This window comes from Amphiura filiformis, chromosome 1 (genome assembly GCF_039555335.1).
Source record: "Amphiura filiformis chromosome 1, Afil_fr2py, whole genome shotgun sequence".
Taxonomy (NCBI): domain Eukaryota; kingdom Metazoa; phylum Echinodermata; class Ophiuroidea; order Amphilepidida; family Amphiuridae; genus Amphiura; species Amphiura filiformis.
In genome coordinates, this window is record NC_092628.1 from 48063705 (window position 1) to 48079451 (window position 15747).

A 15747-nucleotide genomic window follows, 5' to 3' on the forward strand; every position below is an offset into this window, starting at 1 on the left:
TTTCACCGTCAACCATGTAATTGAATGGGATTATTTTGAAATTTAAAAACGCTTGAAATATCACAAACAAATAGGCCTATGTTGATAAATAATATAAATACAAGCTAAAACCGTTGGTGTTCGATAATGAACCCCACAAAATTAACCGAGTATATTGGAAAATGCCATACGGCCGGGCGGTGTCACAAGTTGCCGGCTCTATCATGCCACTCGCCGCCTGATACCGTAGGTTTCTACCTCTTACAAATGTTATTCGGGTCAAATTTTTGTCAGAACACGGAGATAAAATAGCATTGAAATAGAAATAGATGTATCAAGGACGTTTATGAACATTAAGATGTATCGAGCATGTTACGTTTATGAGCATTAAGACATAGATGTAACAAATTGTTATACGTTTATGAACATTAATAAATAGATGTATAGAGGATGTTACGCTTATGAACATGATTTTCAACATTGTTAACAATATTGCTAGTATGTCAACAAATGAAAGTTCTGTAATTTGTTGAAATTCTTCAATACTAAATTATTTTGAATGTCATCAAATTGTAAATCTCTAGTCACATTTTCGATGTATTAACAACTAGCTATGTAGCAAAGACGTTAACTTCATGTACAAAACATTAACGCTCTTATTTTGTAAACATTGTAGGCCTATACCCATAGCTACATTAATCAACAATAAATGTTCTGTAATTGTTCCTTATCCTTCATTTCTATTAGACTTTCAGTGTATTAGCAAGTAGATGTATATATGTATAACAGATGTTATTCGTTTGTAAACACTTTATTGCATAAACATAGGATACCCAAAGCTACTTATTATGCTAACAATGAACGTTCATTGACTGTTAGGCTAAGTAAACGTTACAGGATAATATGTATTCAAATTCTGCCTCAAGGTTCCTGCTTAAATTGTGTTCACTATAAGAATCAACTAAGATTTATTTGGCCCACCTTTTGCCAGTAAATTGGCTGTCATGAATTATCCAGTGTATTTTTATTATACGTGCCCGGTCTTATCACTTGGTACACAATAGCTCACCAATCTGAAAGCCTGATTTAATCACAATGGTCAGAATTAAATAGCCAAAATGATTAAACAAAATAATAGGCTACACTGTCCATACACTGAGTACAGTCTCATTGCAAGATCATAGGCTAAGTACCGTAGTCCTTGTTATTTGAGGTACGTAAAAACATACTCATTATGATCGATGCGAATTATAGAAACAGTTCAAACAATAAAATAACTACACCTTTATCTTGACACTTCCTCATTTGTTCGCCCTGTTCCTTTTTAAAGGACTTTTTATTAAGATTGTTTACACACGATGAAAAGTCTATATCGAGTTCAGTATTTTAATTCATAATCGAGAATTTCAATGTCAAAGTTGACAAAGTGGTAAAACATTTCTCATGTCCCATGTATTCCAAAATGTATAGCTTGACCAATCTGCAACTCATCCTTCCCGAGTAAGCAATAAATAAAAATGGAGACACCAGTCAAATATTCTTATTTATCTCCCTGCTTCTACTTCTATATGCATACTTCGATTATTTTATTATAATACTAATAATTTATGCAGAAGTCTTCAGGGTCATATCCACGCTTGTGACCTGTACAAATAAAAGAACAAATAATGAATATGAAATGTTATTGTATACTATAATGAATAAGAAATGTTATTATATATTATAATAAAAACATAATGATCCCCAAATTTGGCATAATTATGCAACAAATGTGGAGTGTGTGCCTTGTTTTTGCAATAGACATGACCTTTAAAGAGATTTGCGCTTCATAGTTTTACATTTGCTTGCAAAAACACGGTAACTTGTCCGGCCAAAAAGATCGAAACGAATTACGAAATAAATACATTATCAAGATAAAAAAAAGAAAAACATCACAAAATATGTTAATTCAGATATTCCCTGAGCAATTTCAAACAAAAAACATGAAATAAATCCTTAATAAAGATGTGCAATATAGAGATCCAAAATGTAGGTCTTTTTTCACTCAAAAAGTAACAAATTTGGCCAAAAACAGGGTTTTCGAAAAAAAAAATCACGGTAAACATGCACCAACGTAACTGCGAGACAACTTTATTGAAGGAGCATATTAACCTCTTTCATTTGATACCAAATTTGCCATTGGAGCCGCCTGTAGTTATTTTTCATGTTTTGGGCCATGTCCACTTTTGCATGGAATTGCCCTTAAACAGAATGGGCTCTGTACAAAATGCTGTAAAAAATATTGGAGATGTACTCGGGACTGGATTACACGGAAATTGATCAAAACAGGTTTTTGTTTTCTGCACAGCATAGCGTATTATTATCTTGCTTGGTTGTTCATTGCCCATTCAAGTTGCCACCTCTTTTAAAGTATTTCTGAATGATTATTTTTTACCCCTCGGGCTCATAATTATTGCACAGTCCCTTACACGATCCATATGCCATATGCTTACCGTGCGTAACTTTGATGTCATTGCATATCTCATGGTATTCTTTGCTTGCCAGCAGTTTAGCTTGGGCTGGATTCCACCAATCGATGAGTTTCGAGTCGTACCGAGTCATCATAGAGTTGCCGCTGATGGGGCAAGCCTCAAGGTGGTCCGTTACCTCCTCTATTTCTGGCCTACCTCGGAACAAGAGGGAATCCCCAAACATAGCATCTATCTACACAGAGGAATAAAATAGCCTACAGGGTGAGACTGAAAGAAGTGTACTCTCGTAAAATAATGTTGCTTGAAAACTAAAATGACCCGCACAGGAAATGCCTGTGCGCTGTAATAAATCAGCTCAAACTAAAGAAAATATAAATACGCAACCAGTGGCGGCACCAGGAATTTGTTTTCGGAGGGGGGGGGACAAAATCGACAAATTTTGCGCAAAATTGCCGCGAAAGTGGAAATTTACGTAATTTTGGGTGTTTTGTATCAAAAGTGGGGGGACGGCAAACTGGGGGGGGGGGCAAGAAAAATTAATTGGGGGGATACCCCCGTAGCGCCGCCACGGTACGCAACGGCATAATATTTCAAAGGTTCGAATCCCGGGGGTGCCAAGTCAAAAATTCTTCTTCTTCTTGAACATCTTCTTTGACTTCCGATACCAAAAACCATGGGTCAGTGTTAGGGTTAGGTAAGATGTATTTTTCCAGATTAGAGTGTCCTCTAACCCTAACACCAGTAAAAACCACAAAATACCACGATGAAAAATTCATAACATGCATGCATCACAGGGTCTGCGATGACGCAATCACCCGAAGTGTGATATGCTGACGGAATTGCTGACCGGGCAGCAATAACCCGTGCAGCTACCGGTCCGCGATCGTGTGCTTGGCATGCGGGGGGTCAAAGGTTCGAATCCCGGGGGTGCCAAGTCAAAAATTCTTCTTCTTCTTGAACATCTTCTTTGACTTCCGATACCAAAAACCATGGGTCAGTGTTAGAGTTAGGTAAGATGTATTTTTCCAGATTAGAGTGTCCTCTAACCCTAACACCAGTAAAAACCACAAAATACCACGATGAAAAATTCATAACATGCATGCATCCCAGGGTCTGCGATGACACAATCACCCGAAGTGTGATATGCTGACGGAATTGCTGACCGGGCAGCAATAACCCGTGCAGCTACCGGTCCGCGATCGTGTGCTTGGCAGGGGGGGGTCAAAGGTTCGAATCCAGGGGGTGCCAAGTCAAAATTCTTCTTCTTCTTGAACATCTTCTTTGACTTCCGATACCAAAAACCATGGGTCAGTGTTAGTGTTAGGTACCCAGGCAAAAATTTAGGCATGAGTCATGCCCATGAACATGCCAAGAACATGCCAAGAACATGCCATGAACATGCCCTATTTTCCCTAGCAACGTGCATGAATTTTCGCGAATTTGGGAATATTTGGCTGATTTCTCATCCCCAACCATAAAAATTTTCTTTAAATATTCTTATTTGTATCGTTCTTTCTGTCTGAGCCTTGATATATTCAGGGCATGTTCATGGGTATTTCATGGGCATGAATCGCGGTCAATGTCAAATTCTCTCTACTTTCATGCCATGAATTCCTAATATTCAAGGGCGTCAATTTAGTGGGTAGAGCTATCAACATACATTTATAATTATCATAGCTCCCTCTATTGAGCATGGTTGTGAATGGTGATTGGTGTTTAATCAAATCATTCGGTAAGCAAGCCGGTGATGTACGGCCTACCGATATTAAACATTTTAAATATAATCACCACACATATTCTTACACATGTGATGATGAGACATCCACATGAAAGGGTTTCTTAAATGCTAATAATGGTGTGATTATCTATATTATTTATGATTGATTTTTGTTAACACCTAAAATTCCTATGATGGTCATGGTACACATCATTTTTTCACTGCTCTTAAGTCTTAGTCGTATGCAGACTCCGAGTATTAGACCTATAATATTTGATGTAACATATCTACGTTATTTTGTCATTCTATTTTCAGTAATGTTTAAGTTCTAATGTTTGATGACGAAAAATCGATAATTATGTTACTTAGCCTATAATATCTAGCAGAAATATATTATCGATTTTACGTCATCAAACATTCGTTAGAACTTCATTACTGGAAATAGAATGGCAATAGATTAAATAATGTAGATATGTTACATCAAATATTTTACGTATAATAAAAAGTCTGCATACTGCTTTATAAGTCATTGGGTTGCGGAAGTTTGAATTCGAGCGTATGTAGGCCTATAGGCATGATCGAGACTTAGACCTACTTACTATTTGCCATAGAGATGATCCACCCGGATGACCAAAATCAATTCAAACAGTATCCCATGTTAGTCCAAAAGTATAATCAAAATAATGTTCAACCCTTTCCTATGAATACTAACTAACATAATATGACGGTTTAGTGGAAATGCTTTGATCAAAATCAAGATGGATAAACTTAGTTACACTGATTCTGACTGACAAACAATGGAAACAAATTTCCCTCGAATTTTTTGTCATATCCCACATAGGGCCTACACACATTTTATGAAGATGTAAAAATATGTGAAGCTCATTAGACAAGTGAAGTAATTTCCCAGGGGTAATTTCACTCTCCACATTTTAGGTAAAGCAAGTGCGTATGCCTACACTTTTTTAAAAGGTACTTCATGTTTACTTGCTTTACTTTTAAATAGGCCTATTTAGTTTATTTTGTGAAAATATTTAATTATGCAATATATTTATCAAGTTTACTAGTAATGTACTTGAACATGACACCATCATAATACATGCATTCACACACTTGCTCAGTGGCACAAAGAAACTAAACAATATGGTAGCCATCATATTAACTAAATTTGACAAGTGGACATTAATGCTTTGAAGTCATTAGGCATGCCCACACGGAGAACTTCGACGAGCAAAAACTTCGGCCGTGTGAACGCTCTCAAGTATTCCTAAGTTTGCCCCCGGGAGTTTGCCCCGAACAATATAATATCAGATATAGATTCTGAGTGCTGAGCTTACGGCTATGAGCCCCCGGGCTATGAGCTTGGTTTAATTATATTTAAAATGGTTCAATTTGACGCAATAGGCCTACTATATAGATTGCAAAACTCGGGGATTCCAGGTTTCAACCCGGGGGGGGTTGCTTCAATATGGACACACAAACTCGAGGATTGATTTAGGAATCGCAATACTCGAGCATGCCGATCCTCAAGAGTTCTATCGACCGTCTGAACACGACTCTCATTCTCTGATACCAATATCCTTGGTAAATGTTGGTCTAGTAAATACTGTAATACATGTACAGGCAGATCTCGCAAGCGATTTCTATATAAATAGGTGTACAAGGCTTACTCAGTCACTGAATGAGGCAATACAAACTATCGAATTTAGTGTTGAAATGAGCAAAATGTTGAGTTGGACCTTTTCAATGTAAAATCATCTCGATGGTAAAATTAATTTTCTCGGCCAAATAAAAAGCAATAATTTTATTTTTTCAGGAACTGTCGCCGAACTGTCGTGAAAAACCATAAATGCTTGATGCTATTTGGTTTTTTTTAAATTCTAGTGTTAACAATTTAGGCGTGAAATTCAGTCATTTAGTGTAAGATTTTTTTTTGATCAACCTTTTAGCTTTTTAAAGTAATATAGTTCGCTAATGAAGGATTTTTCCCAACTTTCTGACGCACATCACCGTGAGCTATATATCCTAGTTTTGTCAGAATTTCGGTTTTGATTGCACCAAATCAGCACCATTTTTCAATTACTACCAATTTTGTCATAATCAACACGCGAATGTACCCACGGATGGATGATTTTGCAAGCCACAATAGAAATATCGATTTAGTTCCGCCATGGAAGAGAATATTTCCATGGTTCTGCTGGTTATAATTGAATACCTGAGTGGAAGAAGGGCCCAACTCCAATTTTTTACAAAAATGAGTTAGACCCAGGGAGTTAGACCCAGCATTTTATTGCCCGCAGACTGTTCTTCCTTGTGTGTGAAAGATGAGCCAAAATTCACTCTCTAAATAGTCTTCCACGTACACTTAATCATGGTTTTCATGGAAGAAAAAAAATTCCTCTTTAATCAATATTAGTGGAAGAAGGGCCCAACTCCATGGATTTGGGTCCTTCTTCCACTAATATTAGGATTAAAGAGGAATTTTGTACATCCATGAAATCTGCTTTTCACTACAATAAACTTTCTTGCTAACATATTTACATGCTTCTACTTGTGCAATTAATGGATAATTACCTAATTTCTGTAGCCATTTATAACACGTCTGCTTACGGAACTAGCACTTGCAGTATATTAGTGGAAGAAGGGCCCAACTCCAGCTAGTATTAAGACCTGTACCGTTGCCATGGAAACATCATAATAAATTTGAATGTATGTAATATTGTATGTTCATGTATATAAAGGTCCCCTGAAGATGAAAACATTCTGTCTATAAAACTTTTCCGAATATTATTTTTTTTCTTAATATCTCAAAAACAGTTTTGATGGAGTTGGGCCCTTCTTCCATTCAGGTATTCAATTATTCGCCGCAGAAGTGACGTAATTAATCGGATTAAGGGGCTGTGCAATAATTATGAGCCCGGGGGAGGGTAAAATTGGGGGGGGCAAGAAATTTTGGCGAGCTGAAAGGGGGGCAAGCAATTTTTGGCGAGCCGAGAGGGGGAGCGATTTTGGCACACATTCATGGGGCGCCTTTCAAATAAAACGCTCTAAAAAGGCTTAGGAAAATAGTACGGAAACGCTTAAATATGCAAATTTTCCTGCTCGCTGCGCTCGCAACATGTATATAGACCATTTAGGTCCGTATGCACAAAAGAGTTAGACCAGGTCTAAAGTTAGACCTGGTCTAAGCAGAATTTAGTGCCACCAGGAATGGACCTTTACTCTTATTTTCTTCCTAAAGTAGCTAGCAAACTTTAAAGATTTAAATGCAAAGTTCAAAAATAATACAAAATATCTTAAGAAAATGTAAAGGAAAATGTCCTTTCTCCTGGTATTAAATTCCACTTAGACCAGGTCTAACTTTAGACCTGGTCTAACTCTTTTGTGCATACGGACCTAAGGTTTGAAAATTGAGATCCCAAAAATACGGCATGCACAAGGGGGGGGGCAAAGAATTTTTGTTAGATAACTGTTAAAATAGCACTGAGATTTTCGCGCACTAATCACTCGCTCACATTTGCAGTTTGCATGCTACACTGCATTGAAGGAGAGGGAAAAGATTGACTTTAATGCACTCAAGTAGGCTCCATTGAAAACCCACCCATCGATCCAGGGGGGTCCACTCACATTGTGGCCTGTAAACCATCCGCGATAATAAAAACGAGTAAAAAGGGTAGTTTTCGTGGGTTGGCACGATACGCGCTTATCGTGTTTAGGGTGTCAAAAACATGAAAAATAGGGAAAAAAGGGTAGTAAAATTGCAATTGTTGATAGGCGGAAATGAAATTTAGGGTATGGAATTTAAAATACAAGGAATAAAATTCCTGTATCAACAGAAGCGTGTTACCTGTTTAGAGTATGTTTTAGCCAAGGGTTAAATCCTTGTTTAGAGTGCTTTTCAAAAGTTGATTATCACGGATGGTGTACAGGCCACAATGGGAGTGACCCCCCGGGCCATCGATATACCAAAATCGTTGAAAAGGTATTATACCCCAAAACCGTGGCACACCCCGTATGATACTTTCAACCAAGGAGACACCCCCGGATTATGAGAACATTTTGTGTCCAAATCAAGAAGGCAGGAGCAAACTGCAACCTTTGAATTTGGATGTTTGCTCAAGTTCAAATCATATCCTTTGTTTCAAGTATAAAAACCAGCCATGACTAGTTTTACAATCATGATTCATGAATGATGAGAGTTGACATTTGAAGGTAATTTCATGTAATTTGCTGAGAAAATCTTGATGTGTCTACATCACTATGGACCACAAGAGTCTCATCCCAATGGCATAGTACACTAACCTCAATTACATAATCATAGTGCAAAATTTAACCTCAAGTTGCAGAGTATGAGTTTTTGTACCCAAATCTTTAAAGGATGGAGGATGTTGTGGATCCTAGTGCATGCAGAGGTTAATTTATTTATGTTAACCAAATGAATGATGTATATTCGTATTCAGAGAACTTTATACAAAAGGCCTTCATACTTTTCTGTCTTGTATTTTTAGAGTTTTAGATTTAGATTGATTGAGTAAACATTTAGAAATCAACAAAAATTTAAAGGCCATATCCAAGACCAATCACAAAACATGCAACAATTACACACAATGCAAGAATGATGCAGATAACTTCATGATAAATACAAATAAATAATGCAATAAAACACAAAGAATATTGTGAGAGATTAGCGGCATACTCAGGGGTGTAGCCATGATTTATTTAGGAGGGGATGAAGCTGATTTTGAGAAGTGGACATTTCCCCCAAAGTGTTCAACTTTTTTTACCATAAAATCCCGGTTTTTTTCACTACACTTGTAATTAGGCAAATGTTGTCTCTGTTGACCGAAAAAGCATAAAATACCTGCTATCCCAGCAAACACAAAAACGTTTTTAATAAGTTGTATTTTGGGTTTTGGTTTAGGTAAAAACGTTTTAATAACATTAAAATGTCGGGTTATATATAAAGGTCATGAAAACGTTTTGTATAAAAACACACTCCAACAATATTTTTAAATGTTTTCAATTGTTAAATTAGTTTTACAATTATTTTTTGCCAAATCTTTTGTCAACACTTAGGCCAAAATAACATTATGTTACAATATTTACATGTTATTTTCATCAGGTGCAGAAAGAGAAAAAAAAATAGTTTAAAAAAGAGGAAATGCAAATAAAAACAGATTGGCAGGCAAAGTGACTTTAATCCTCATTTAGGTCAAACATAAATTTCTTGAAATGTTTGCCCAATTTACCTTTACCTTCGGCTAGCCTATATGGGAGAAGTCTTTTGAAATTTAAATCTATGAGTATAAAACTTCAAACATAATACAAGAAAGATGATTACAATTCTGTGCTCAGAGTCATAGACATTAATCCCAAACATTTTTGGTAGTTATAAATTGTAATATTATCACCAGTTTTGCTTTCAATAAATTGGGTCAGACTGTTCCACAAGCAGGGTTTACTTTAACGCACAAAACACGCGTATTTACGCGTTCAGGCACTTTTCTGACTCCTTCAAATCCATAGTCCCAAAGTCCAATGCGTACAAAATCTTGAAAACGTACGCGTTCAGATATTGCAAGATTTGAATAGAGAAACACCTGATATTGTGCATTTATTCTCGGCTTTTGGCATTTAGGACCTAAAGGCTTTATGGACCGTCATTTCACAATTTTCGGCTTTTCAACTGTTCAAACTTAAATTTTACACAGTAATAGAGCCAAAATGGTCCACCAAATCGCTTCAATTAGATCTTCATTTTGCAAAATTTCCCAAGTTCTTAGGGGGAACACCACCCTGCGTAGTTGACAAACAAATGGCCACTTTCACTTCTGCTTTCGACATTTGCCAATTTATGTTTAACACAATTTATAGGCCTACCATAATAGGAAAATTTGCCGTCCACGAAAGACTCCATGGACTGCTCAATTCACAAATATTCGGCTTTGTTAAACTAACATTTTACACATTAGTGCCAAAATGATCCACCAAATTGCTTCAATTAGGTCTTCATTTTGCAAAAGTTTCTTACTTCTCAGGGGGCATTTTTAAATATTATTATTTTCTTCTAACATTGCCCCCACCCCCTTCTGACTGCTCTAGATCCGCCACTGCTCCAAACAGTGGCGTAGATTTCTTTTTGACTCGGGGAGGGGGTGAAAATAAATGTCTTGAAGTATAGTGAATCCAGCACTAGTCTTATTGGAGAGAGAATAAGTTTATGGTACAAAATTTTTTGCCATTTTGCAAAAATGTGCACTTTTGGGGCTAAAATGGCCAAATATGAGGTTAATTTGGTCAGAAACCCATATACAGGCGTCAACATTGGGGGATGATTGTATGGATCATCCCCTGGCAAAATATTGGGGGAGATTCCTATATGGCTCCAAAAACACACATATTGTTGAAAATGTCTTCAAAAATAATATTATAAAAATACCCCTTGGGCAATTTTTTTTTTTTGACTCCTTCAGAGGAAAAATTCACAATTGAAAGGGTTAAAACAAATTTGAAAATACCCCTTCAGCAAAATGCTTAAAGAAAACCCTGTCCACAAGCATTTGATTTTTTCACAATCACAAAAAAATGCATCAATGATTCCTCAGAATTATTTCAAAACCACAAAATGGGGAATCAATCTACCAATTTTATGAAGTAACTTGTTTGTGCAAATTGCTCTCTGAAACACGTAAAAAGCCCTAAGTTGAGTTTCAATACTGCAAGAAAAGTTATTATTGTGTACTTCATTCCAATCCGTATCCTGAACCATATTTAAAGCATCAGTCCAAAAGCTCTCAGTTTTGGCAGGTCCATCCTGTGTTTTCAAAATAGTGTATAAATACTTTGCCATTTTCAAACAAGCTTCCAACAATCTTATCAAAAATACTTTCTTTAACATTAGGGGGGGGGGGTAGTTATAAAACCAGTCAATCGAAATTCCTTTCATAAGATAATTGTACTTTCTTCTGTCTTTAATATAGAGATATCAAATTCAAGAACAAGATCTTCAAAAGATTTACTGAAATTATACCCTCTATTAAGATCCTCAAGGTACCACGATCAAACCAATCTTGATAAAAGAATATTTGTTTTGGTTTTCAAACGAATATTGCAATTCCACCAAACATCCAAATGTCTGTTTGGCTAGTGAACGGGTACACGTTGCCCCTTTCCCGAATTTATCTTTCATTGTTTGTCAAGGGGCACCGTTCTCTTACATTTTAGGCACTTTTCTTTAAATTCAACCATAGGCGCCCTTTATTATAGCTTATCAGACTTGTGTTAAAACGTGTTGTCAGCTCGTGTTTGTAACAAATTAAATCAAATACAAATACTTCAATGTAGGCCTATAGGTCTTTGTAGTGAAGTTTACGTATATTGAATATTTTTATCAGTAAAATTTGCAATATAGAGAAAATTACAGAATGAATGTCAACAGTGAGAATGCAGGCCTATAATTACGGTAGTATTAATTATTCCATCCTATCCTGGGGGTTAAAAGGCTATTATTATTGCTATAACAATTAATTCAGGTGGTTGCATCAACTGATTAATTGATTATTATATATTTTTAACTGATTTATTTCACAAACGTAACCATTGTAAATATGAAGCTAAATGAGGCTTAAATATATACTATGAATACAAGAGTACTTGTAAAGTAGGGATTGGAGTAACAATGTCGAGGTTCGTTTATTACATGCGACTGGCAACCCATCTATGTGTATCGGCTATTAGTAACTTCTGTTAGCTGATGCCTAATTTTGTCTGAACAATGTGACGCTTGATTTAGAGACGCGTCGACATGTTAAAATTTGCTGATTTTATCATAATAGCCATCACATGCGCATAATAATTGACTATTATTTATTGTTTCAAAACATAAATCGCAACAAATTATGACCCTAGCAATGTTATTCGGGAATTAACAACGAAACCAACTAATTTGAAAAAAAAAATGGAGCAATGTTTTGTTGCAAATAAATGGAGCAATGTTTTCGATAGGAAACAAATGGAACTTGTAATTGTAAAATTTCACAATTTTTCAACTTTTATGCAAATTTGAAACAAGTCTTTTTAAGTATTTCGTTCTGTTTTAAACAGGAAAGTGTATAAGCTATACGATCGTGAAGGAATTTCATAATTACTCTCCAATACCGTAGGCAGTTGAAGCATATTTGTCATGTGAGATCCAATGCCGAGTTGTATGCAAATTATACTGTAAAAAACAGTAAATTAGTTCATATTTGTTATAGTACCCATGTAGAATAGTGTAGATCCCCCGGGTACGTCAATATGAAATGGATATAGGTGTAGAGCTGACACTTTCCATAGTAAGGGGCATTTGGTGAGAGCAATTTGTAAAATATGGGGTCATTTGGCCTGGGTGAGAGCATGGTTTTTGGGATTTCGATGAGAGCAAAATGTAAAAATATGGGGTCATTGGGGTCATTGGGGTCATTGGGCAAGAACCGCAATAGTGCCACAGAAACCTTGAACATTTAACAAATTTTGTTCTAAATGGCTTCAAATTTTTTTTTTTTTTGTAATAAGTAACAAAATCAGTGATAAATGAAAGTTGCTGTTCAAATTGAAAATAGGGGTCTTTGGGTGACAGGTCAACGGGTGTGACAGCGCATGTGTTCGTAAACAAATATGAGGTCCTTGGGCGACAGCGATGCTGAAAGGGGGTGGGTCTTTACAGCCCTACATACGCGCACCTCCAAAGTGGGAGTGCCCCCCCCCCCCCCCTCAGCTTTTACAATCAAAGACTCCTCTTCCCATACACACCAACGTTGTTCGACCGTTGCCGGTTATTCATTAGCAAGTAATTATGAGCCCTGGGAAGGTATAAGTGTGTGTGTGGGGGGGTGGCGAGCTGAAAGTGGGGGGGGTTGGCAAAGCAATATTTGGCAAGCCGAGAAGGGGGGTGATTTTGGTACACATTCCAGGTGCGAATTTAGGGGGGCGCAGCCGGCGCGCGCCCCCTCTATTTTTTGACTAACAAAGGGCGCCGGTAACTTAAAATTGTAAAGAAGTAAAAAAAGGAACAAATTCGGCCATGAACAGCAAAGAATGGGCCAAAACCGTTGAGTTTTCGAGGGGGTAACCCCCTTTAACACATTTTTTCGTCGTCGACCAAAAGGCGCCCCATTTATCAAAAATTCCTGGATCCGACCCTGCATTCTTGGACAACCGTTCGGAAACGTTTAAATCGCTTCTTCAACTTTATTTTCCAAAATCAAACAGAGTAATACTTATTAGGTACATTATTACAAAAAAAATTAAACGAAACGATTATGGAGGGAAATGATCATAAGGCCAAGAAGGCATCATCACGCCCTTTTATAATACAGAAAAAAAAGTAAAGCAAAATGAGAGATATCACACAAGATACATAAAACTTAAAAACTTGCTCCAAGAATTAAACGTATGATAAGGAAAGATGCAATTTGTATTTTTTTTTTCGAAAGTTTGTCAATGATTTAGCTTCTTTGACATTTTCGTTTTGGGCCTGTGGTTCTGAGTCTGACTGCTTGATCAGTAAAAACCTTTTTATTTCATTGTTTGATTATAATTGTTTCTGTTTCGTGTGTGATAGTTGTGGATATCAGAACGTTTTGTAAAGAAGTTGTTAAACGAGTCTGGTAATTGATTAAGACAGTATTTGTACATACATAATTTGTAAGTATCAAATACGTTTTCGCAACATACATATAGACCCCGGGGGCGGGAGGCACTCAACTTTGGAAGTGACGGTATGTGCCTGTCAATAGGGCCCCTCTTTTGAAGTCGACTATACCCGATGACCCCATTTTTTTAAAAGTCATATCCAATGACCCCCTTTTTTTGGTTGCGGCTACCCAATGACCTCTTTTTTTCTAGATTTTAGCATCAAAATGCCAAAAAATAATGCAGAAACTTTCAAATTTTGCTCAATTTTTTCACAATTATCCCGAAATTTTCTGCCCGATGACTTTTTTTTTATTTTTAAATCTTATACTCAATGACCATTTTTTTCAAATATTATACCCAATGATCCCTTTTTTTTTTGTTTGTACCTCTTTTAAAATAACGCTTTGTATACCCGATAGGCCCCTACTTCGCGACCCCGGTAGGCACTTCTAAAGTTGAGTGCCCCCGGGATATAGACCATTAGGGTTTGCAAGTTGGGTTCCAAAAATTTGACATGTGCAAGGGGGGGGGGGGGACAAGCGATATTTGGGCGGGCCGAGATGGGGGAGGGGGGAGGGGCAAGAGATTTTGGGCGGGACCGAGAGGGGGGGCAAGCGATTTTGGGCGGACGTTTGGAAATTTTACCCCCCCGGGGGCTCATAATTATTGCACAGCCCCTACCCGGGAGCCCCTAAAGCTCTTTCCCACCCGTCCCGCTTAGCCTATAGACGGATTGTAACTTTTTACACTCGACACAAGGGTTTATTTCATAAATTAAATTATTTTATCCCTCGTCAAATTTGGATCCATCAATTCATCATGAGCTTTGGATAGAATTGGGTTTGAGAAGTAACACGTACGGTACTGGTGTATTCATATGTCAAAATTTCGGTGGCAATTGTGCTGTGGAAAGTTGAAAACAAGTACATGATTATACAATACACGTGCCTCACAGTCATTCGAATTATTTATAATATCCCTTTTCGCGGAGGAGCACCGTTTTTTAGATGAGCTGAGATGATTGCGCATGCATGTATGACTGAATGTAATGAATTTGAGGAGAAGAGGTTTCATTCAAAGACGTGTAGGAATCATGAGCAAAGTATTAATTTAAAATTTAGATAAAATTATCCAAATCTGATTAATATAATGACATCAGGCATGATTCAGCAGATTAACTAATTAAAGGATCCGTTTATTATTCCAACAAATGGAGGGGCCAGGAGTAGACAGCAAGTCTTCAGAGGAAATGCATACTCCCCCACCCCTTTCAAAGATGAGGAAATCATTATGACCCCGAGCTTCACAAAAACAAAATTAACAAAATAATAAAATAAATTCAAAAAGACATTATTTAAGTGCAAAATCCAGTGTAGGAGTCTATAAAATCCACCTTTCTCGAGTCCGAGCCTGACTTGAATCCAAGTGTGCAATAGAGTCGTACCACCACGGTCTAAAACCAATCATTAGCACCAACGCGTGTTAAGGGTGTTTTTGGGTACGTTTTTGTCCAAACACATCCAGTTTTGGGGTGGGTTTTTCATACTGACATGAACATAGTTATGAGGCTTAATTATTATGACGTCGACAGATCAAAAATTGCCAACCTAATTTGCAACCACTAACAAATGAGCAGTTTCATCCTTTGAAAGTTCAATCATGCAATGAAGCAAGACTTGGGGAACGTACACTGAGAACCGTCGTAAGACCTCTCAATTATTATGAGCCCGCTGTCACCCAAAGAATCCATTTTATTTTATTTTATCATTATTTTTCTTTTAGCAATTTGAACATAAAAGTCCACATTTTTCCCAACCATCAACCAATGATTCTATGTGATGATTGGGTCTTTTGTCAAAAAATAAACAAATGTTGACCATGATATTGTTTTACTGGGGAAAAATA

At 36.9% G+C, this 15747-nt stretch overlaps 1 protein-coding gene across 1 annotated transcript in view; it reads right to left on the reverse strand.

Moving 5' to 3' along the window:
* Positions 1-1351: 1351 nt before the first annotated feature.
* Positions 1352-15747, reverse strand: part of LOC140148115 (uncharacterized) — a 48693-nt gene continuing 34297 nt past the window's right edge. The window contains exons 7-8 of the mRNA XM_072169973.1: positions 2472-2682; positions 1352-1623 (exon numbers count right to left, since the gene is read on the reverse strand). Of these exons, the coding sequence (XP_072026074.1) occupies positions 1577-1623; positions 2472-2682 (258 nt within the window). The 3' untranslated portion in view covers positions 1352-1576. The remainder of the gene's footprint in view (positions 1624-2471; positions 2683-15747) is intronic.